The sequence below is a fragment of the Panulirus ornatus genome, chromosome 46, assembly GCF_036320965.1.
Source record: "Panulirus ornatus isolate Po-2019 chromosome 46, ASM3632096v1, whole genome shotgun sequence".
Classification (NCBI taxonomy): Eukaryota; Metazoa; Arthropoda; class Malacostraca; order Decapoda; family Palinuridae; genus Panulirus; species Panulirus ornatus.
In genome coordinates this window covers 16412656-16437391 of record NC_092269.1, presented here as the reverse complement: position 1 = coordinate 16437391, position 24736 = coordinate 16412656, and the positions used below count along the sequence as shown (strand labels likewise).

Genomic DNA, 24736 nt, shown 5'->3' with positions numbered 1-24736 from the left:
ACCAGGCTGTCACCACCAACTGTATACCAGGCTGTCATCAACAGCAGCTTTATAACAAGCTGTCACCACCAACACCTGCATAGCAGGGTGTCATCAACAACAGCTGTATATCAGGCCGTGCTCCACAAAAGCTGTGTACCCGGCCGATATCACCAACAGTGCTATACCAGGTTGTCATCACCAACAGCTGCATACCAGGATGTCATCGTCAGCAGCTGTATACAAGGCTGTCATCCCCAACAGCTGAATACCAGGCTTTCATCAACAGCAACCGTATAATAGGCTGTCAGCACCAACAATTGCATACCAGGCTGTTATCACCAACAGCTGTATACCAGGCTTTCATCACCAACAGTTGTACAACAGGCTGCCATCCCCAACATATGTGTAACAAGCCGTCATCACCATCCGTTGTATACCAAGCTGTCATAACTAACAACTGTATACCAGGCTGTCATCAACAACAGCTGTATACCAGGCTGTCATCACCAACAGCTGTGTACCAGGCTGTCACCACCAAGAACCCTATGCCAAGCTGTCATCACCAAGAGCTTTATACCAGGCTGTCATCACCAACAGCTGTATACCAAGCTGTCATCACCAATAGGTGAGTACCAGGCTGTCATGAAGAAGAAGATGCATACCAGGCAGTCATCACCAACAGCTGTATACCAGCCTGTCATCACCAACAGCTGTATACAAGGCTGCCATCAACAACAGCTGTATCCCAGGCGTTCATCGCCAACAGCTGTATACCAGGCTGTCATTAACAATAACTATATAGCAGGCTGTCATCAAAAACAGCTGTATACCAGGCTGTCTTCACCAACAGCTCTCTACCAGGCTCTCATCACCAACACCTGTATACCAGGCTCTCATCACCAACAGCTGTATACCAAGCTGTTATCACCAACAGCTGTATACCAGGTTGTCACCACCAACAGCTATATACCATGATGTCACCAGTAACAGCTGTATACCAGGCTCTCATCATCAACAGATGTACACCAGGCTGTCACCAACAACATCTGTATTTCAAGCTGTCACCATCAACACCTGTATGCCAGGCTGTTACCACAAACAGCTGTATACCAGGCTGTCACTACCAACAGTTGTATATCAGGCTGTCATGAACAATAGCTGTATACCAGGCTGTCATCACCAACAGCTCTCTACCAGGCTCTCATCCAGCACAGGTGTATATCAGACTGTCATCCCCAGAAGCTGTATACCAAGCTCTCATCACCAACAGCTGTGTACAAGGCTATCATCACCAACAGTGTATACCAGGCTGTTATCACCAACAGCTGTATACTAGGTTGTCACCACCAACAGCTGTATACCATGATGTCACCAGTAACAGGTGTATACCAGGATTTCTTCAACAGATGTATACCAGGCTATCACCAAAAACAGCTGTATTCCAAGCTGTCACCATCAACACCTGCATACCAGGTTTTCACCAAAACAGCTGTATACCAGGCTGTCACCACCAACAGCTGTATGCCAGGCTCTCACCACCAACAGCTGTATACCAGGCTGTCATTAAGAACAACTGTATACTAGGATGTCATCACCAACAGCTGTATACCAGGCTGTCATCACCAACTGCTGCATACCAGGCTGTCATCACCAACAGCTGTATACCAGGCTGTCATCACCAACAGCTGTATACCAGGCTATCACCAAAAACAGCTGTATTCCAAGCTGTCACCATCAACACCTGCATACCAGGTTTTCACCAAAACAGCTGTATACCAGGCTGTCACCACCAACAGCTGTATGCCAGGCTCTCACCACCAACAGCTGTATACCAGGCTGTTATCACCAACAGCTGTATACTAGGATGTCATCACCAACAGCTGTATACCAGGCTGTCATCACCAACTGCTGCGTACCAGGCTGTCATCACCAACAGCTGTATACCAGGCTGTCATCACCAACAGCTGTATACCAGGCTGTCATCACCAACAGCTGTATACCAGGCTGTCATCACAAACAGCTGAATACCATGCTGTCTCAAGAACAGCTGTATACCAGTCTCTCATCACCATGAGCTGTATACCAGGCTGTCATCACCAGCAACTGAATACCAGGCTGACATCACCAACAGATGTTTACCAGGCTGTTATCGATAACACCCGTATACCAAGCTGTTATCTCTTACAGCTGTATACCAGGCTGTCATCAACAACAGCTGTATACCAGGCTGTCATCACCAACAGCTCTATACCAGGCTGTCATCCATAACAGATGTATACCAGGCTGTCATCACCAACAGCTGTATACCAGGATGTCATCACCAACAGATGTTTGCCAGGTTGTCACCGGCAACAGCTATATACCAGATGTCACCACAGCTATTGCTGTGGTGACATCTGGTATATAGCTTGCTGTCACCACCACCAACAGCTGTGTACCAGTCTGTCACCACCAACAGCTGTATACCAGGCTGTCATCAACAACAGCTGTATTACAAGCTCACTACCAACAGCTGCATACTAGGCTGTCGTCAACAACAGCTTTATACCAGTCTGTCATCACCAACAACTCTATTCCAGTCTGTCATCCACAACAACTGTATACCAGGCTGTCATCCCCAGCAGCTGTATACAGGCTGTCATCCCAACGGCTGTATGCCCGGCTATCATCACCAACAGCTGTATACCAGGATGTCATCACCAACAGCTGTATTCCAGGTTGTTACCGTCAACAGCTGTATACCAGGATGTCACTACCAACAGCTGTATACCAGGCTGTTACCACCAGTAGCTGTATACCAGGCTGTCATCAACAACAGATGTATAACAAGCTGTCACCACCAACAGCTGTATACCACGCTGTCGTCAACAACAGCTTTATACCAGTCTGTCATCACCAACAACTCTATTCCAGTCTGTCATCCACAACAGCTGTATACCAGGCTGTCATCCCAACAGCTGTATACCAGGCTATCATCACCAACAGCTGTATACCAGGATGTCATCACCAACAGCTGTATTCCAGGTTGTCACCGTCAACAGCTGTATACCAGGATGTCACTACCAACAGCTATATACCAGGATGTCACTACCAACAGCTGTATACCAGGCTGTTACCACCAAGAGCTGTATACCAGGCGGTCATCATCAACAGCTGTATACCAGGCTGTCATCACCAACAGCTGTATACCAGGGTGTCATCAAAAACAGCTGTATACCAGTGTGTCATCACCAACAGCTGTATACCATGTTGTCATCACCAATAGCTGCATACCAGGCTGTCACCACCAGCAGCTGTATACCAGGCTGTCATCGCCAACAGCTGTATACCAAGCTGTCATCACCATTAGCTGTATACCAAGCTGTCATCACCAATAGCTGTATGCTTGCTGTCACCACCAACAGCTGTATGCCAGGCTCTTATCACCAACAATTTTTAATCTTGAAATTTGAATCATCTCCCATACCACCCATTACATCTCATTACCTCTCATTTCCTCCCACTACCTCCCATTACCTACCATTACTTCCCATTACCTTCCACTACCTTCCATTAACCCTATTACATCTCACTACATCCCAATACCTCCCATTACCTTCCATTACTTACCATCTCCTCCTATTACCCCACTACCTTCCATTACTCCCAATACCTCCCACTAACTCTTATCAACTTCCACTACCCACCACTCTTTCCATTACTTCCCATTGCCTCCGCTTACCTCTCATTACGATCCGTTACCCCCAGTACCTTCCAATTCATCCCATTATCCTTTATTACCCATCACTACCTTATATTGCCTTCAATTACCTCCCATTGCTTCCCATTGCCTCCGATTACCTTCAATTACTCCCCACTACCTCCCACTACCTCCCACTACTTTTCGTTATATTCTATTATCCCTCGCGACCTCCCACTGCATCCCACAACTTCCCATTACTTCCCAATACCTCCCATTATTTCTTATATCTTTCCGTTATTTTCCATTACCTCCCACTACTCCTATTACCACAAACTACCTCCCATTACCTCCTATTACCTTCCATTATCCCCCATTGTCTTCCATTACTTCCCATTACCATCTCTTACTTCCCACTACCTCCCACTACCTCCTACTACCTCCTATTACCTTCCATTACTTTCCATTATCTTCCATTACCTCCCATTACTTCCCATCACCTCCCATTACCTTCTCTTACTTCCCACTATCTCCCACTACCTCCTACTACCTGCCATTACCTCCTATTACCTACCAATACTCTCCACTATCTCCCATTTCCTTCCATTATTGTATCATCATGAGTAATAAAATGACGGTCTGAGTTACGACGACGTAATCATTTTCTTGTACTCCGACACAGTTAACACGCCTCTCTCTCTCTCTCTCTCTCTCTCTCTCTCTCTCTCTCTCTCTCTCTCTCTCTCTCTCTCTCTCTCTCTCTCTCTCTCTCTCTCTCTCTCTCACACACACACACACACACACACACACACATACACACACGCACACACACACACACACACACACACACACTTCAGGAAATGCTTCTCGGTTCTTTTTTCACAAAGTTTTTCAAGGACGTTAATCCTTGTTAACGACCTGCCTTTGCTGCTTCACCTATCGTTTAATATCCTGTTCCTGTATGCTTGACTCTCACAGTCCTAAGCTTCGTTGATACTTACTGCACATTAATCCGTTCCATTTGTCCTCTGTCTGACGCCGCTCGAGTTGTACTTTGTTCTTACTCTTACTCTCTATTCCTTTCATCCAAACAGTGCAAGACTCATCACTCTTCACTCTGCTACTTGTAACTATCAGTCATTCATGAGAATCATCACCCTTCATTGTGCTCTGTCTACCTGCTAGTTTACCATTTCATTAGAATTACCGTTTCAAGAAGAGATCATTTTTGGAAATTCATTTTTTTCTTTCGTTAGATAGTTTCTTTAAGAAGAACATGATTATATATTAATGAGCGCAAAGATATCTAGCAAAACGACTGATTTTGTTCAAAATTCTTATGTAAGTTACTAAACATACATACATACATACATATATACATATATACATACATACATGAGTATATCATTATCTAGGTAAAGTGTGTACGAGTGTGTAACTTGATCTTCCCGAACATACCTGCATTTCTGCTTCCGATGAAGCGTCCTTGATCTTATTGACAGACGATACGTTTGACGCACTGCGAGACTGGAAATATTTGGACTTCATGTGATCCCAAAACGTTACTGACCAACGTATCACTTGGGTTATCTTTATACCGTAAGACCAGTGTTAGACTCCAGTCAAGTGCGACAGAGGCGTACATATAACTTATGTTACAACACATGTATAGTACCACTGTAGCCTTCCATTGGATCTTTTCTTTACTATTGTAGAATTACGTTGTAGAAAGTTGTAATTAACTAGAAATGTAAGGATGCAAAGCCATATGCATTGCAGGACCGTAAAAGCTAAAGCCAAATACCTGAGCATTATGTACTGTATGTACGTTACAAATCTGGTGACATTTAGTTGGTTGGCTTTTCCTTGGGAATTCAAGTTTCCCAAAATGCCGAATATCATCGAGCCTCAAGCATTACCTCAGATGAACCAAGTGTTTTGACTTCATTGCTGTACAAACCTTACTATCTAACATACGCATCTGAAATACATTTGTCTCTAGACTGACACAGTATTATAGTAGTAGTATACCTTCCCTCTGATGATCAATGATAACCAACTTACGAAAAATTCAGAGCGTTGGCGAGATGGTTCAGCAGATTGGGAATGGGCCCCGCGAAGGTGATTCGCTGTCCTCCTGGCGCTTCAGCATCCTCCTCAGTACCGATCACATTACACGCATTTTCCTCTGACGCTGCGAACAGATTTGGCCGGACCAGGAACCTGGGAAGACCATGAATGTAAGATATGAATGACATCATGTTGGTACCGTTCATGCGAACATGTTAGAACATTGCTTGGTCGTTTGTGAACGTGTTGAACCTCTGTGTTAATCATTCATTTTCTCTCTTGCTATTTACACAAACACTATGGACGTTATCTATTCTTCAGTAATTTGCTAAAAGTAGAAAGGATTAATACAGATAGATAATTAATCACTAGCATGAAACGTTTTACACATATATAGCAAAATCTTGAAACTTTTCTTCGTTTCACATAAGAAAATATATCATTTACGTAATTATGACAAGTGAGTTAAGGAGGATGATACTGCGTCTACTGCCTTCTTGGTGGACGTGAGGTGAGAAGTTGTCATAACTTGGAGTGGTCTCCTGGAGAGGGTCTTATGATGCCTTTTGATTCAGCGCTCTGTAACGTGCACAGCGGAAATAGGATTATGGTGATGGCTATAGCAACTCCTGAAGAATTTGAGTGGGCAGTAGTAACTCTCACCTACCATGTAAGTAGCATTAAGGTACTGGACGTTAAGAGCAATGGCTATAGGTGATGGGTCAACGATTTCCTTATGTTTGAGGAAAGAACAGAATGATGACTTTCATAGTTTCTTCTCTTGACTGAAATGCCATTTTCCGCTACAGTCAGTGTCTCTGAAGCTGAAAGAACATACATTTAGCTCTGAAGACAGAAAGCAGCATTCAGTACGTACATCATGACATAATTTAAATTCCTCACTGTAATAGCAACAGCTCATAGATATTCCGCTATAGTAACTTCGTTTCTGGGACAGAGTTCACAATACCTGGGGTTATGAGAGGTTCACCTGGAACATTGTCTTAGTAACATGAGGTTTGGTTGTTCGCAAAACGACCATAATTAGTAACTCGATGGATTTTTGATCGCCAGACATCTGCCTTTCAGAAAATTTGAAAATACCCACAAATGATGGACTACTAAGTTTACTGATAATCACAAGGTTTATTTCTGCAGGTGGTCTGTGGCAGAACTGTGGACGCTGAAGCTGAATATTTGTAGAGCTTAAGGGTTCCCATGCAATGAAACAGACCCAAGTTTATGTACCTGTACACCAGAAATGATGGGTGACGGTAGCTGTTGGTGGGCGGATCAGATGCAGGAGAAGAGTTGGTAAGGGAAGAACTGGTCCTGTAAAATCCTCCCTTTTATCATCGTTACTTTTCAGTTAGTCGGAATCAGATTTCAGAGGAAAATGGACAGTCATAGATTAAATGTTGTTGAAGGAGGATTTAAAATCTTTCATAAACTTATTGATTATTTATCATTAGATCTTGCCTTCCGAGTGCGTATTTTCGATGATTTTTTCCATAAGGAAGATCCAGTTAGAAACTGACACACTTGATAATCCATGGATTTCCTCACGTAAATCATGATACGGCCACAAGGGATGCCCGGCTGTTTGTTATCACATGGCGGACGTTTCTTGTACATGTGACGTCATACGACTTACTCGTATCACGTGAGGATTAGATCACAAGATCTGTTAGGAACAGATGATGACTGGTGTAGTATGCGGTATGATATTCAGTATGTCCTGATATGGGTAACGTATCAGTATGAGGATCATTACAATATAGCCCGACGACACCATCTTCCGGGTCTCCAGTGGTTTCAAGGTGTCGCTACAATCACCAGCAGGGATAGGAAGCACTCTCTTGTAGAGAGAGAAGTTCTTGGAAGAGATTTTACTTCATTGATACAACCTCGCCGAAGGTGACTTTTTATTCGCGTCGCAGCCACAAGCAAGAGGAGGAGTCGGCAACGTCCTGTCACAGTAGTCATACTGGTACACAAGATGTTGGTATCTGGTTAGGTTAGGTCTCATCGAGTGAGTAATGAAAGGGTAAGAGGGAGGTATAGTGATAAAGAGAGTGTGGTTGAGAGATCAAGAGAGGGTATGCTGAAATGGTTTAGATATATGGAGAGAATGAGTGAGGAAAGATTGACAAAGAGGATATATGTGTCAGAGGTGGAGGGAACGAGGAGAAGTGGGAGACCAGATTGGAGGCGGAACGATGAAGAAGAGAATATTTTGTGTGATCGGGGCCTGAATATACAAAAGGGTGAAAGGCGTGCACAGGATAGAGGGAAAAGGAAAGATGTACCGGAGTCGAAGTACTCTCAATTGACTGAACCAGGGCATGTAAAGTGGCTCGGATAAACCATGAATTACACATCACAGCTAGAGAAGAGATGTGAGCAAATGTGGCCTTTACTCGTCTGTTCAATGTCCCAACAAGCTATTGCAGGACATGGCGATAAAGTATGAGCAATCTAAATCTTGATATCCGTAATCTCACATCAGGACGTAGGCGTAGCGGTTAGTATTACCGATCTTGGGTACCTGGCTTGGGGTATGGTATGTGTATATATAGCCTAAATGAGGTGTCCTTGATCAGGGCATTCAGTTGCCATGATAAGTTTACGATCAATATGATAGCTTAAAAGAAAGTAGAATATGATTAGATTTTTCACTTGTAACGCATGTTCACTTGAGAGGAAAATGAGTGTAAAGGAATCTGGTTATGATATGGAAAATATTCATCTTACAAAACTTATGAAAGAATCAGCTCAAACCACGACAGATTCCTGTCAGACTTACTTGGAGAACTTGTCAGGGAAGAGCGGGAGGTGGGAGGTGAGAGCAATGCCTTGCTGAGGCGTCCAGGTGGCAATCCTGAGTGCGGTCGTGTCTGGAGGTAGATACGGAAGCTGCACATACATACTGCACCTGCAGTGAGACAACATATACAGTGCTTTAACTTTATGTTATCACTTACACCTCACATAACGAAGAGTTACGTCAGGTGTGCACAAGCTTTGATATTCACTGTATACTTTAAGAGTAGAGAACTTAGCCCACTTAATATCACCTGATGAAATTTGTCGAGTCGTCTACGATAGCCAGCATGGCATTCATCATGGAGACGGTCTTGTGCAGATACTGCAGCTCCGGGAGTGGCAGGCGGGTGAGGACGAGGAGCCTGGTGGACCACACCAGAAGGCGGCCCTTGAGGGACCAGTGGGCGAAGGCGGCGAGGAAGGCTGGGTCGTCGCTCGCCACCACCAAGGTCGCGCACCACGATAAAAGCCGCAGCTGTTGAAGGCACCTCGTTAAAGGAGCCGAAGTAATAAGTGAGCTACTGTCGTAGGAAGGGTTTCCGTACGTCTCTAGATGCAAGGGAATGCACACAGCAGCAGACCACCAATCAGGGGTGACCTTCTTACCTCAGCAGGAGTGTGATTGACTCTTTCACTTCAGCAATGATATGAATGTGATCTTCTAACCTCAGCAGTAATCAATATATAACCTACCCTCCTCAGTACGACGTGAGTAATATATTCGCCTCAGCAGGAATGGGAGAATGATCAACCCACCTTAGTAGTAACATGAGAGCTATCTGATCCATTGTGACAGTGACACGCAAGCACACCAACAGTGACGTGTGGTGGACCTACCCTCCGAGCATCGCTGATCACCTGGAAGAGCTGCTCCTGCATCCTGTCAGGGTTATGGCCATCAGCTGCCACCTTGAACACAGCCACACCCCAGGGGGAACGTAGATGACTTACTTGCTGAAACAAAGAATTATAGCTAAAGCATCAGTTGTGTCAGCAACATGGTTGGTACCCAAGACCTTTCTAAGCTCTTCTGCAGCCAATGGCTGCACGACATCCATCAGCAGGAAGATGTAGACACTCTTGAAGAGAGAAGTTCTATGACGAGACTGTTCTACCAGTGATACAACTTCATCAAACGTGATATCTCATTAGCGGTGGCTGAGCCATTAGGAGTGCGGTTTCGTGGAAGAACTTCTCATTCCAGATGAGCTTAGATTTCCCTGCCACTGGATGTAGTGCAGTGGTGGGCTGCAGTAGTGGGTGCTCAAAAATTAGTTGTCCAAAATACTCTATTCTATCTTAATCAAGCTGTCTCCTTCGTAGAGGCTATCCATCAAGAATCTAAGAAAAAGAGAAAAAAAGATGGGTCACAAAATTTGTATATGATTTATAAAACGCAAATGAAAAGAATACTTAAAAGAAACATACTTGAAAAAAAAATTCATTGCACATAAAAGTTATGGAAAGCATTAAATGGGATAAAAATTTTCATTATCATGAAGGATAGTATAGGTTATAATCTAAATACAAAATATGGAAACAGAAATATAGAAAAATTTTCAGTTGAGGAAACAAAAAAGAACAATATCAAAACCGAGGTAAGAATATAGAAGGTCCATCACTTAATACAATGAACTGGGCGAAAAGAGACCGTTATTGTTCTCAAGAGGATTTGAGGCAAGCTAGGCTCCTCTGATTCTCTCCATCCAATATAGCCCAGGGTCTGGTTGGTCAGTGACGCGTTCCTCCTATCCAGAAATGGCGGACTAGCTAGTATCAGCCGGGTAAGTGACATGTCCCATCTATCCTAAAACGACATTAGACCTACTCCGATTGGCGGCCATGAAAGAACTATATGGTGGTGGTAATGCTTGTTTGGATGTATTTCCATTCAAATTTCTAAAATAGGAAACAGGAGTCATGGGGAAGTGCTCATCCTCCTAGAAGGCTCAGATTTGGGTGTATAAATGTGCGTGGATGTAACGAGAGAAGAAAAACGGATAGGTAGTATGTTTGAGGAAAGGAAACTGGATGGTTTGGCTCTAACTGAAACGAAGCTCAAGGGTAAAGGGGAAGATTGGTTTGGGAAAGTCTTTGGAGTAAAGTCAGAGGTTGGTGAGAGAATAAGAGCGAAGGAAAGAGTAGCACTCCTCCTCAAGCAGTTCTGGGATTATGTATTAGATTATAAGAAAGTCAACTCTAGATTGATATGGGTAACACCGAAAGTAGATGGAGAGAGATGGGTGATTATTTGTGCTTTCGCACCTGGTCATAAGAAGAAAGATCATGAGAAGCAAGTGCTTCGGGAGGAGCTAAGTGAATGTGTTAGCAGCTCTCCTACACGAGACCCAGTTATAGTGATGGGTGATTTGAATGCAAAGATGAGTAATGTGGCAGTTGAGAGTATAACTGGTGTACACCGGGTGGTCATTGTTATAAATGGAAACGGTGACGATCTTGTAGATCTGTGTGCTGGAAAATGAATGGTGAATAGGAATACTTGGTTTAAAAAGAGAGATATGCATAAGAATACGTATGTGAGTAGGAGAGATGGCCAGAGGGCGTTATTGGATTGTGTGTTAATTGATAGGCATACAAAAAAAAGACTTTTTGGATGTTAATGTGCTGAGAAGGGCAGCTGGAGGGATGTATGATCACGATCGTGTGGAGGCAAAGGTGAAGATTTGTAGAAGTGTTAACAAAAGAAGAGAGAATGTAGGGGGGAAGAGAGTGGTGAGAGTAAGTGAGCTTGGAAAGGAAACTTTTGTAAGGAAGTACCAGGAAAGATTGAGTGCAGAATGGCAAGAGATGAAAACAAATAACGTAGGGGAGTGGGTGAGGAATGGGATGTATTTAGGGAAGCAGTGATGGCTTGCGCAAAAGATGCATGTAGCATGAGGAAGGTGGGAGGTGGGGCGATTGAAAAGGGTATTGAATGGTGAGATGAAGAAATAAGATTGTTAGCGAAAGAGAAGAGGGAGATGTTTGGACGATTTTTTCAGATATGTAGTTCAAATGACTGGGAGATGTATAAAAGAAAGCTGTAGGAGGTCAAGAGAAAGGTGCAAGAAGAAAAACAGGGCTAATGAAAGCTAGGGTGCGAGAGTATCAGTGATCTTTTGGGAAAATAAAAAGATGTTTTAGAAGGAGGTAAACAAAGTGCGTAAGACAATAAAACAAATGGAAACATCGGTGAGGGTGGCAAATGGGGAGGTAATAGCAAGTAGTGACGAAGTGAGAAGATGGAGTGAATATTTTAAAGGTTTATTGAATGTGTTTAACGATAGAGTGGCAGATATATAGTGTTTTGAGCGGGGTGACGTGCGAAGTGATAGGGTCAGGGAGAATGGTTTGGTAAACAGAGAAGAGGAAGTGAAAGCTTTGCGAAAGATGAAGGCGGCAAGGCGTGAGTTTGGGGGATTTTGCAGTGGAACTAATTAAAAAAGGGGTGACTGTGTTGTTGATTGGTTGATAAGGATATTCAATGTATGTATGGATCATGGTGAAGTGCCTGAGGATTGGCGGAATGCATGCTTAGTGCCACTGTAAAAAGGTAAAGGGGATAAAGAAGAGTGTTCAAATTACAGAGGCATATGTTTGTTGCGTATTCCTAGGATATCATATGAGAAGGTATTGAATGAGAGGGTGACGGCATGTACAGAGCATCATATTGGGGAAGAGAGGTGTGGTTTCAGAAGTGGTAGAAGAACAGGTGTTTGCTTTAGAGAATGTATGTCAGGAAAACTTAGAAAAGTAAATGGATTTGTATGCAGCATTTATGGATCTGGAGAAGGCATATGATAGAGTTGATAGAGATGCTTTGTGGAAGGATTTATGAGTATATGCTGGGAGAGGTAAGTTGATAGAACCAGTAGACATTTTCTTCAAGAATGTCAAGCAGTGTACAAATAGGAAGAGATGAATGTTGGTTTGCGGTAGGGGTGCGTGAAGTCTCCATAGTTGTTTAATTTGTTTATGGATTGTGTAGTTTGGGAGGTGAATGAAAAGTTTTAGAGAGAGGGGCAGGTATGCAGTTTGTTGCGAATGAAAGAGCTTGGAAAGTAAGTCAGTTGTGCAAAAATCGTGTAAACACTTCTCTCTTCTCTTTCATTAACAATCTTACTTATACATCCCACCACTCACTACCCTTTCTAATCTATCCACCTCACACCTTTCTCATACCACGGCCATCTTCTGCGCAAGCCATCACTTCTTTCCAAAATACATCCGATTCCTCCCCCACTCCCCTCACGTCATTTGACCTAAACTTTTTCCATTCTGCACTCAGTCTCTCCTGGTACTTCCTCACAAAAGTCTCCTTCACGAGCTCACTTGCTCTCACTACATTCTTCCACACACCATTCTCTCTTCTTTTCTGAAAACCTCTACTAACTTTAACCTTCGCCTCCGCAACATTATATGTGTATATATATATATATATATATATATATATATATATATATATATATATATATATGTATATATATATATATATATATATATATATATATATATATATATATATATATATATATATATATATATATATATATATATATTTTTTTTTTTTTTTTTTTTTTTTTTTTTCATACTTTGTCGCTGTCTCCCGCGTTTGCGAGGTAGCGCAAGGAAACAGACGAAAGAAATGGCCCAACCACCCCCCCCCATACACATGTACATACGTCCACACACGCAAATATACATACCTACACAGCCTTCCATGGTTTACCCCAGACGCTTAACATGCCCTGGTTCAATCCATTGACAGGACATCGACCCCGGTATACCACATCGTTCCAATTCACTCTATTCCTTGCACGCCTTTCACCCTCCTGCATGTTCAGGCCCCGATCACACAAAATCTTTTTCACTCCATCTTTCCACCTCCAATTTGGTCTCCCACTTCTCCTCGTTCCCTCCACCTCTGACAAAAATATCCTCTTGGTCAATCTTTCCTCACTCATTCTCTCCATGTGACCAAACCATTTCAAAACACCCTCTTCAGCTATCTCAACCGCACTCTTTTTATTTCCACACATCTCTCTTACCCTTACATTACTTCTTCGATCAAACCACCTCACACAACATATTGTCCTCAAACATCTCATTTCCAGCACATCCACCTCCTGCGCACAACTCTATCCATAGCCCACGCCTCGCAACCATACAACATTGTTGGAACCACTATTCCTTCATACATACCCATTTTTGCTTTCCGAGATAATGTTCTCGACTTGCAAACATTCATCAAGGCTCCCAAAAATTTTGCCCCCTCCCCCACCCTATGATTCACTTCCGCTTCCATGGTTCCATCCGCTGCCAGATCCACTCCCAGATATCTAAAACACTTTGATTCCTCCAGCTTTTCTCCATTCAAACTTACCTCCCAATTGACTTGACCCTCAACCCTACTGTACCTAATAACCTTGCTCTTATTCACATTTACTCTTAACTTTCTTCTTTCACACACTTTACCAAACTCCGTTATCAGCTTCTGCAGTTTCTTACATGAATCAGCCACCACCGCTGTATAATCAGCGACAACAGCTGACTCACTTCCCAAGCTCTCTCATCCACAACAGACTTCATACTTGCCCCTCTTTCCAAAGCTCTTGCATTCACCTCCCTAACAACCCCATCCATAAACAAATTAAACAACCATGGAGACATCACACACCCCTGCTGCAAACCTACATTCACTGAGAACATATCACTTTCCTCTCTTCCTACACGTACACATGCCTTACATCATCGATAAAAACTTCACTGCTTATAACAACTTGCCTCCCACACCATATATTCTTAAAACCTTCCACAGAGCATCTCTATCAACTCTATCATATGCCTTCTCCAGATCCATAAATGCTACATACAAATCCATTTGTTTTTCTAAGTATTTCTCACATACATTCTTCAAAGCAAACACCTGATCCACACATCCTCTACCACTTCTGAAACCACACTGCTCTTCCCCAATCTGATGCTCTGTACATGCCTTCACCCTCTCAATCAATACCCTCCCATATAATTTACCAGGAATACTCAACAAACTTACACCTTCGTAATTTGAGCACTCACTCTTATCCCCTTTGCCTTTGTACAATGGCACTATGCAAGCATTCCGCCAATCCTCAGTCACCTCACCATGAATCATACATACATTAAATAACCTTACCAACCGGTCAACAATACAGTCACCCCCTTTTTTGATAAATTCCACGGCTATACCATCCAGACCTGCTGCCTTGCCGGCTTTCATCTTCCCCAAAGCTTTTACTACCTCTTCTCTATTTACCAAATGATTTTCCCTAACCCTCTCACCTTGCACACCACCTCGACCAAAACACCCTATATCTGCCACTCTATCATCAAACTCATTCAACAAGCCTTCAAAATACTCACTCCATCTCCTCACCTCACCACTACTTGTTATCACCTCCGCATTAGCCCCCTTCACTGACGTTCCCATTTACTCCCTTGTCTTATGCACTTTATTTACCTCCTTCCAAAACATCTTTTTATTCTCCCTGAAATTTAATGATACTCTCTCACCCCAACTCTCATTTGCCCTCTTTTTCACCTCCTGCACCTTTCTCTTGACCTGCTGCCTCTTTCTTTTATACATCTCCCACTCATTTGCATTTTGTCCCTGCCAAAATCGTTCAAATGCCTCTCTCTTTTCTTTCACTAAAAATCTTACTTCTTCATCCCACCACTCACTACCTTTTCTAATCAACCCACCTCCCACGCTTCTCATGCCACAAGCATCTTTTGCGCAAGCCATCACTGCTTCCCTAAATACATCCCATTCCTCCCCCACTCCCCTTACCTCCTTTGTTCTCACCTTTTTCCATTCTGTACTCAGTCTCTCCTGGTACTTCCTCACACAAGTCTCCTTCCCAAGCTCACTCACTCTCAACACTCTCTTCACCCCAACATTCTCTCTTCTTTTCTGAAAACTCCCACAATACTTCACCTTTGCCTCCAAAAGATATTGATCAGACATCCCTCCAGTTGCACCTCTCAGCACATTAACATCCAAAAGTCTCTCTTTCGTGCGTCTATCAATTAACACGTAATCCAATAACGCTCTCTGGCCATCTCTCCTACTTACATACGTATACTTATGTATATCTCGCTTTTTAAACCAGGTATTCCCAGTCACCAGTCCTTTTTCAGCACATAAATCTACAAGCTCTTCACAATTTCCATTTACAACACTTAACACTCCATGTATACCATTTATTCCCTCAACTGCCACATAACTCACCTTTGCATTCAAATAACCCATCACTATAACCCGGCCTCGTGCATCAAAACCACTAACACACTCATTCAGCTGTTCCCAAAACACTTGCCTCTCATGATCTTTCTTCTCATGCCCAGGTGCATATGCACCAATAATCACCCATCTCTCTCCATCAACTTTCAGTTTTACCCATATCAATCTAGAATCTACTTTCTTACACTCTATCACATACTCCCACAACTCCTGATTCAGGAGTAGTGCTACTCCTTCCCTTGCTCTTGTCCTCTCACTAACCCCTGACTTTACTCCCAAGACATTCCCAAACCACTCTTCCCCTTTACCCATGAGCTTCGTTTCACTCAGACCCAAAACATCCGGGTTCCTTTCCTCAAACATACTACCTATCTCTCCTTTTTTCTCATCTTGGTTACATCCACAGACATTTAGACACCCCATTCTGAGCCTTCGAGGAGGATGAGCACTCCTCACGTGACTCCTGTTTTCCCCTTTAGAAAGTTAAGATATAATGAGGGGAGGGTTTCTGGCCCCCGCTCCCGTCCCCTTTAGTCGCCTTCTACGACACGTGAGGAATGCATGGGAAGTATTCTTTCTCCCCTGTCCCCAGGGATATATACATATATATATATATATATATATATATATATATATATATATATATATATATATATATATATATATATATATATATATATATATAAATATATATATATATATATATATATATATATATATATATATATATATATATATATATATATATATATATATATATATATATATATATATATATACATATATATATATATATATATATATATATATATATATATATATATATATATATATATATATATATATATATATATATATATATATATATATATATATATATATATATATATATATATATATATATCACCTCCCCTCTGAAAGTAGTGGTGATGTGAGAAGGAGATGGAGTGAGTATTTTGAAGGTTTGTTGAATGTGTTTGATGATAGAGTGGCAGATATAGGGTGTTTTGGTCGAGGTGGTGTGCAAAGTGAGAGGGTTAGGGAAAATGATTTGGTAAACAGAGAAGAGGTAGTAAAAGCTTTGCGGAAGATGAAAGCCGGCAAGGCAGTAGGTTTGGATGGTATTGCAGTGGAATTTATTAAAAAAGGGGGTGACTGTATTATTGACTGGTTGGTAAGGTTATTTAATGTATGTATGACTCATGGTGAGGTGCCTGAGGATTGGCGGAATGCGTGCATAGTGGCATTGTACAAAGGCAAAGGGGATGAGAGTGAGTGCTCAAATTACAGAGGTATAAGTTTGTTGAGTATTCCTGGTAAATTATATGGGAGGGTATTGATTGAGAGGGTGAGGGCATGTACAGAGCATCAGATTGGGGAAGAGCAGTGTGGTTTCAGAAGTGGTAGAGGATGTGTGGATCAGGAGTTTGCTTTGAAGAATGTATGTGAGAAATACTTAGAAAAGCAAATGGATTTGTATGTAGCATTTATGGATCTGGAGAAGGCATATGATAGAGTTGATAGAGATGCTCTGTGGAAGGTATTAAGAATATATGGTGTGGGAGGCAAGTTGTTAGAAGCAGTGAAAAGTTTTTATCGAGGATGTAAGGCATGTGTACGAGTAGGAAGAGAGGAAAGTGATTGGTTCTCAATGAATGTAGGTTTGCGGCAGGGGTGTGTGATGTCTCCATGGTTGTTTGATTTGTTCATGGATGGGGTTGTTAGGGAGGTGAATGCAAGAGTTTTGGAAAGAGGGGCAAGTATGAAATCTGTTGGGGATGAGAGAGCTTGGGAAGTGAGTCAGTTGTTGTTCGCTGATGATACAGCGCTGGTGGCTGATTAATATGAGAAACTGTAGAGGCTGGTGACTGAGTTTGGTAAAGTGTGTGAAAGAAGAAAGTTAAGAGTAAATGTGAATAAGAGCAAGGTTATTAGGTACAGTAGGGTTGAGGGTCTAGTCAATTGGGAGGTAAGTTTGAATGGAGAAAAACTGGAGGAAGTAAAGTGTTTTAGATATCTGGGAGTGGATCTGGCAGCGGATGGAACCATGGAAGCAGAAGTGGATCATAGGGTGGGGGAGGGGGCGAAAATCCTGGGAACCTTGAAGAATGCGTGGAAGTCGAGAACATTATTTTGGAAAGAAAAATGGGTATGTTTGAAGTAATAGTGGTTCCAACGATGTTGTATGGTTGCGAGGCGTGGGCTATGGATAGAGTTGTGCGCAAGAGGATGGTTGTGCTGGAGATGAGATGTTTGAAGACAATGTGTGGTGTGAGGTGGTTTGATCGAGTAAGTAACGCAAGGGTAAGAAAGATGTGTGTAAGTGAAAAGAGCGTGGTTGAGAGAGCAGAAGAGGGTGTTTTGAAATGGTTTGGGCACATGGAGAGAATGAGTGAGGAAAGATTGACCAAGAGGATACATGTGTCGGAGGTGGAGGGAACGAGTAGAAGTGGGAGACCAAATTGGAGGTGGAAAGATGGAGTGAAAAAGATTTTGTGTGATCGGGGCCTGAACATGCAGGAGGGTGAAAGGAGGGCAAGGAATAGAGTGAATTGGATCGATGTGGTATACCGGGGTTGACCTGCTGTCAGTGGATTGAATCAAGCATGTGAAGCGTCTGGGGTAAACCATGGAAAGCTGTGTAGGTATGTATATTTGCGTGTGTGGACGTATGTATATACATGTGTATGGGGGTGGGTTGGGCCATTTCTTTCGTCTGTTTCCTTGCGCTACCTCGCAAACGCGGGAGACAGCGACAAAGCAAAAAAAAAAAAAAAACATATATATATATATATATATATATATATATATATATATATATATATATATATATATATATATATATATATACATATATATATATATATATTTATATTTTGTTATTATAATCATACTTAACTGCTGTCTCCCACGTTAGTGAGGTAGCGCAAGGAAACAGACAAGGTATGGCCCAACCTACCCAAATACACATGCATTTGCATAAACGCCTCAATCTGCACATATACAGACCTATACATTTCAACATGTACATATGTATACATACATAGACATATACATATATACACATTTACATAATTCATACTTGCTGCCTTTATTCATTCCTGTCACCACCCCGCAGCACATGAAATGACAACCCCATGCACCCACACACGCATGAGGTGACGCTAGGAAAAGACAACAAAGGCCACATTCGTTCACACTCAGTCTCTAGCTGTCATGTATAATGTACCGAAAGCACAGCTTCCTTTCTACATCCATGCCCCACAAAACTTTCCATGGTTTACCCCAGACGCTTCAGATGCCCTGGTTCAATCCATTGACAGCATATCGACCCGGTATACCATGTCGTTCCAATTCACTGTATTACTTGCACTCCTTTCACCCTCCTGCATGTTCAGGCCCCGATTGCTCAAAATCTTTTTCACTCCATCCTTCCACCTCCAATTTGGTCTCCCACTTCTCCTTCCTTCCACCTCTGACACATATATCCTCTTTGTCAATCTTTCCTCACTTATTCTCTCCATATGTCCGAGCCATTTCAACACACCCTCTTCGATCTCTCAACCACACTCTCTTTATTACCAGACATCTCCTTTACCCTTTCATTGCTTACTTGATCAAACCACCTCCCACCACATATTGACATCAAATATTTCATTGCCAACACACCCACCCTCCTCCACACAACCTTGTCTATAGCCTATTCACAACCATATAACATTGATGGAACCACTGTTCCTTCAAATATACCCAATTTTGGTCTGCGAGATAACGTCCTCGCCTTCCACACATTCTTAAACGCTCCCAGAACCTTCACTCCCTCCCCACCCTGAGACTCACTTCTGCTTCCATGGTTTCATCCACTGCTAAGTCCACTCCCAGATACCTAAACCCCTTCACTTCCTCCAGTTTCTCTCCATTCAAAGTTACCTCCCAATTAACTTGTCCCTAAACCCTAGTGAACCTAGTAACCTTACTCTTATTCACATTTACTCTCAACTTTCTTCTTTCACACATTTACCAATCTCAGTCACCAACTTCTGCAGTTTCTCACCCGAATCAGCCACCAGCACTGTATCATCTGTAAACAACTACTGACTCACTTACCAAGCCCTCTCATCCACAACAAACTGCATACTTGCACCTCTCTCCAAAACTCTTGCATTCACCTCCCTAACAACCTCATCCATAAACAAATCAAACAACCATGGAGACATCAAGCACTCCTGCCGCAAACCGACATTCACTAGGAACCAATCACTTTCCCCTTTTCCTACTCATACACATGCCTTATATCTTTGGTAAAAACGTTTCACTGATTCTAGCAACTTACCTCCGACACCAAATACTCTTAAAACCTTCCAAAATGCTTTTCTGTCCACCTTATCATATGCTTTCTCCAGATCCATAAATACTACATACAAATCCATCTGTTTTTCAAAGTATTTCTTACAAACATCCTGCACAACAAACACCTGATCCACACATCCTCTACCACTTCATAAACCACACTACTCTTCTCCAATCTAATGCTCTGTACATGCCATCACCCGCTCAATCAATACCCTCCCATACAAATTCCCAGGAATACTCAACAAACTTATACCTCTGTAATTTGAACACTCACATGTATGTAGCATTTATGGAACTGGAGAAGGCATATGATAGAGTTGATAGAGATGCTCTGTGGAAGGTATTAAGAATATATGGTGTCGGAGGCAAGTTGTTAGAATTAGTGAAAAGTTTTTATCGAGGATGTAAGGCATGTGTACGTGTAGGAAGAGAGGAAAGTGATTGGTTCTCAGTGAATGTAGGTTTGCGGCAGGGGTGTGTGATGTCTCCATGGTTGTTTAATTTGTTTATGGATGGGGTTGTTAGGGAGGTGAATGCAAGAGTTTTGGAAAGTGGGGCAAGTATGAAGTCTGTTGGGGATGAGAGAGCTTGGAAAGTGAGTCAGTTGCTGTTCGCTGATGATACAGCGCTGGTGGCTGATTCATGTGAGAAACTGCAGAAGCTGTTGACTGAGTTTGGTAAAGTGTGTGAAAGAAGAAAGTTAAGAGTAAATGTGAGTAAGAGCAAGGTTATTAGGTACAGTAGGGTTGAGGGTCAAGTCAATTGGGAGGTGAGTTTGAATGGAGAAAAACTGGAGGAAGTGAAGTGTTTTAGATATCTGGGAGTGGATCTGGCAGCGGATGGAACCATGGAAGCGGAAGTGGATCATAGGGTGGGGGAGGGGGCGAAAATTCTGGGAGCCTTGAAGAATGTGTGGAAGTCGAGAACATTATCTCGGAAAGCAAAAATGGGTATGTTTGAAGGAATAGTGGTTCCAACAATGTTGTATGGTTGCGAGGCGTGGGCTATGGATAGAGTTGAGCGCAGGATGATGGATGTGCTGGAAATGAGATGTTTGAGGACAATGTGTGGTGTGAGGTGGTTTGATCGAGTAAGTAACGTAAGGGTATGAGAGATGTGTGGAAATAAAAATAGCGTGGTTGAGAGAGCAGAAGAGGGTGTTTTGAAATGGTTTGGGCACATGGAGAGAATGAGTGAGGAAAGATTGACCAAGGGGATATATGTGTCAGAGGTGGAGGGAACGAGGAGAATAGGGAGACCAAATTGGAGGTGGAAAGATGGAGTGAAAAAGATTTTGTGTGATCGGTGCCTGAACATGCAGGAGGGTGAAAGGAAGGCAAAGAATAGAGTGAATTGGAGCGATGTGGTATACCGGGGTTGACGTGCTGTCAGTGGATTGAATCAAGGTATGTGAAGCGTCTTGGGTAAACCATGGAAAGATATGTAGGTATGTATATTTGCGTGTGTGGACGTATATATATACATGTGTATGTATATATATATTTTTTTTTTTTTTTTTTATACTTTGTCGCTGTCTCCCGCGTTTGCGAGGTAGCGCAAGGAAACAGACGAAAGAAATGGCCCCCCCCCCCATACACATGTATATACATACGTCCACACACGCAAATATACATACCTACACAGCTTTCCATGGTTTACCCCAGACGCTTCACATGCCTTGATTCAATCCACTGACAGCACATCAACCCCGGTATACCACATCGCTCCAATTCACTCTATTCCTTGCCCTCCTTTCACCCTCCTGCATGTTCAGGCCCTGATCACACAAAATCTTTTTCACTCCATCTTTCCACCTCCAATTTGGTCTCCCTCTTCTCCTCGTTCCCTCCACCTCCGACACATATATCCTCTTGGTCAATCTTTCCTCACTCATTCTCTCCATGTGCCCAAACCACTTCAAAACACCCTCTTCTGCTCTCTCAACCACGCTCTTTTTATTTCCACACATCTCTCTTACCCTTACGTTGCTCACTCGATCAAACCACCTCACACCACACATTGTCCTCAAACATCTCATTTCCAGCACATCCATCCTCCTGCGCACAACTCTATTCATAGCCCACGCCTCGCAACCATACAACATTGTTGGAACCACTATTCCTTCAAACATACCCATTTTTGCTTTCCGAGATAATGTTCTCGACTTCCACACATTCTTCAGGGCCCCCAGAATTTTCGCCCCCTCCCCCACCCTATGATCCACTTCCGCTTCCATGGTTCCATCCGCTGCCAGATCCACTCCCAGATATCTAAAACACTTCACTTCCTCCAGTTTTTCTCCATTCAAACTCACCTCCCAATTGACTTGACCCTCAACCCTACTGTACCTAATAACCTTGCTCTTATTCACATTTACTCTTAACTTTCTTCTTCCACACACTTTACCAAACTCAGTCACCAGCTTCTGCAGTTTCTGACATGAATCAGCCACCAGCGCTGTATCATCAGCGAACAACAACTGACTCACTTCCCAAGCTCTCTCATCCCCAACAGACTTCATACTTGCCCCTCTTTCCAAAACTCTTGCATTTACCTCCCTAACAACCCCATCCATAAACAAATTAAACAACCATGGAGACATCACACACCCCTGCCGCAAACCTACATTCACTGAGAACCAATATATATATATATATATATAAATATATATATATATATATATATATATATATATATATATATATATATATATATATATATATATATATATATATATATATATATATATATATATATATATATATATATATATTTGAGGAAAGGAACCTGGATGTCTTGGCTCTGAGTGAAACGAAGCTCAAGGGTAAAGGGGAAGAGTGGTTTGGGAATGTCTTGGGAGTAAAGTCAGGGGTTAGTGAGAGGACAAGAGCAAGGGAAGGAGTAGCAGTACTCCTGAAACAGGAGTTTTGGGAGTATGTGATAGAATGTAAGAAAGTATATTCTCTTTTAATATAGGTAAAACTGAAAGTTGATGGAGAGAGATGGGTGATTATTGGTGCATATGCACGTGGGCATGAGAAGAAAGATAATGAGAGGCAAGTGTTTTGATAGCAGCTGAATGAGTGTGTTAGTGGTTTTGATGCACAAGACTGGGTTATAGTGATGGGTGATTTGATTGCAAAGGTGAGTAATGTGGCAGTTCAGGGAATAACTGGAATACATGGGGTGTTCAGTGTTGTCAATGGAAATGGTGAAGAATTTGTAGATTTATGTGCTGAAAAAGGACTAGTGATTGGGAATACCTGGTTTAAAAAGCGAGATATACATAAGTATACATATGTAAGTAGGAGAGATGGCCTGAGAGCGTTATTGGATTACGTGGAAGGAGGTAAAGAAAGTGCGTAAGACAAGGGAGCAAATGGGAACTTCAGTGAAGGGCGCAAATGGGGAGGTGATAACAAGTAGTGGTGATGTGAGAAGGATATGCAGTGAGTATTTTGAAGGTTTGTTGAATGTGTTTAATGATAGAGTGGCAAATATAGGGTGTTTTGGTCGAGGTGGTGTGCAAAGTGAGAGGGTTAGGGAAAATGATTTGGTTAACAGAGAAGAGGTAGTAAAAGCTTTGCGGAAGATGAAAGCCGGCAAGGCAGCAGGTTTGGTTGGTATTGCAGTGGAATCTATTAAAAACGGGGGTGACTGTATCGTTGACTGGTTGGTAAGGTTATTTAATGTATGTATGACTCATGGTGAGGTGCCTGAGGATTGGCGGAATGCGTGCATAGTGCCATTGTACAAAGGCTAAGGGGATAAGAGTGAGTGCTCAAATTACAGAGGTATAAGATTGTTGAGTATTCCTGGTAAATTATATGGGAGAGTATTGATTGAGAGGGTGAAGACATGTACAGAGCATCAGATTGAGGAAGAGCAGTGTGGTTTCAGAAGTGGTAGAGGATGTGTGGATCAGGTGTTTGCTTTGAAGAATGTATGTGAGAAATACTTGGAAAAGCAAATGGATTTGTATGTAGCATTTATGGATCTGGAGAAGACATATGATAGAGTTGATAGAGATGCTCTGTGGAAGTTATTAAGAATACATAGTGTGGGAGGCAAGTTGTTAGAAGCAGTGAAAAGTTTTTACCGAGGATGTAAGGCATGTGTACGTGTAGGAAGAGAGGAAAGTGATTGGTTCTCAGTGAATATAGGTTTACGGCAGGGGTGTGTGATGTCTCCATGGTTGTTTAATTTGTTTATGGATGGGGTTGTTAGGGAGTTGAATGCAAGAGTTTTGTAAAGCGGGGCAAGTATGAAGTCTGTTGTGGATGAGAGAGCTTGGGAAGTGAGTCAACTGTTGTCCGCTGATTATATAGCGCTGGTGGCTGATTCATGTGAAAAAACTGCAGAAGGTGGTGACTGAGTTTGGTAAAGTGTGTGAAAGAAGAAAGTTAAGAGTAAATATGAATAAGAGCAAGGTTATTTGGTACAGTAGGGTTGAGGGTTAAGTCAATTGGGAGGTAAGTTTGAATGGAGATGAACTGGAGGAAGTGAAGTGTTTTAGATATCTTGGAGTGGATCTGGCAACGGAT

The 24736-nt window shown here is 42.4% G+C and overlaps 1 protein-coding gene across 1 annotated transcript in view; it reads right to left on the bottom strand.

Moving 5' to 3' along the window:
* Nucleotides 1-24736, bottom strand: part of LOC139763322 (uncharacterized) — a 191952-nt gene that overhangs the window by 143930 nt on the left and 23286 nt on the right. The window contains exons 3-7 of the mRNA XM_071689343.1: nt 9695-9805; nt 9395-9511; nt 8809-9032; nt 8538-8666; nt 5726-5884 (exon numbers count right to left, since the gene is read on the bottom strand). Coding sequence (XP_071545444.1) covers nt 5726-5884; nt 8538-8666; nt 8809-9032; nt 9395-9511; nt 9695-9805 — 740 coding nt within the window. The remainder of the gene's footprint in view (nt 1-5725; nt 5885-8537; nt 8667-8808; nt 9033-9394; nt 9512-9694; nt 9806-24736) is intronic.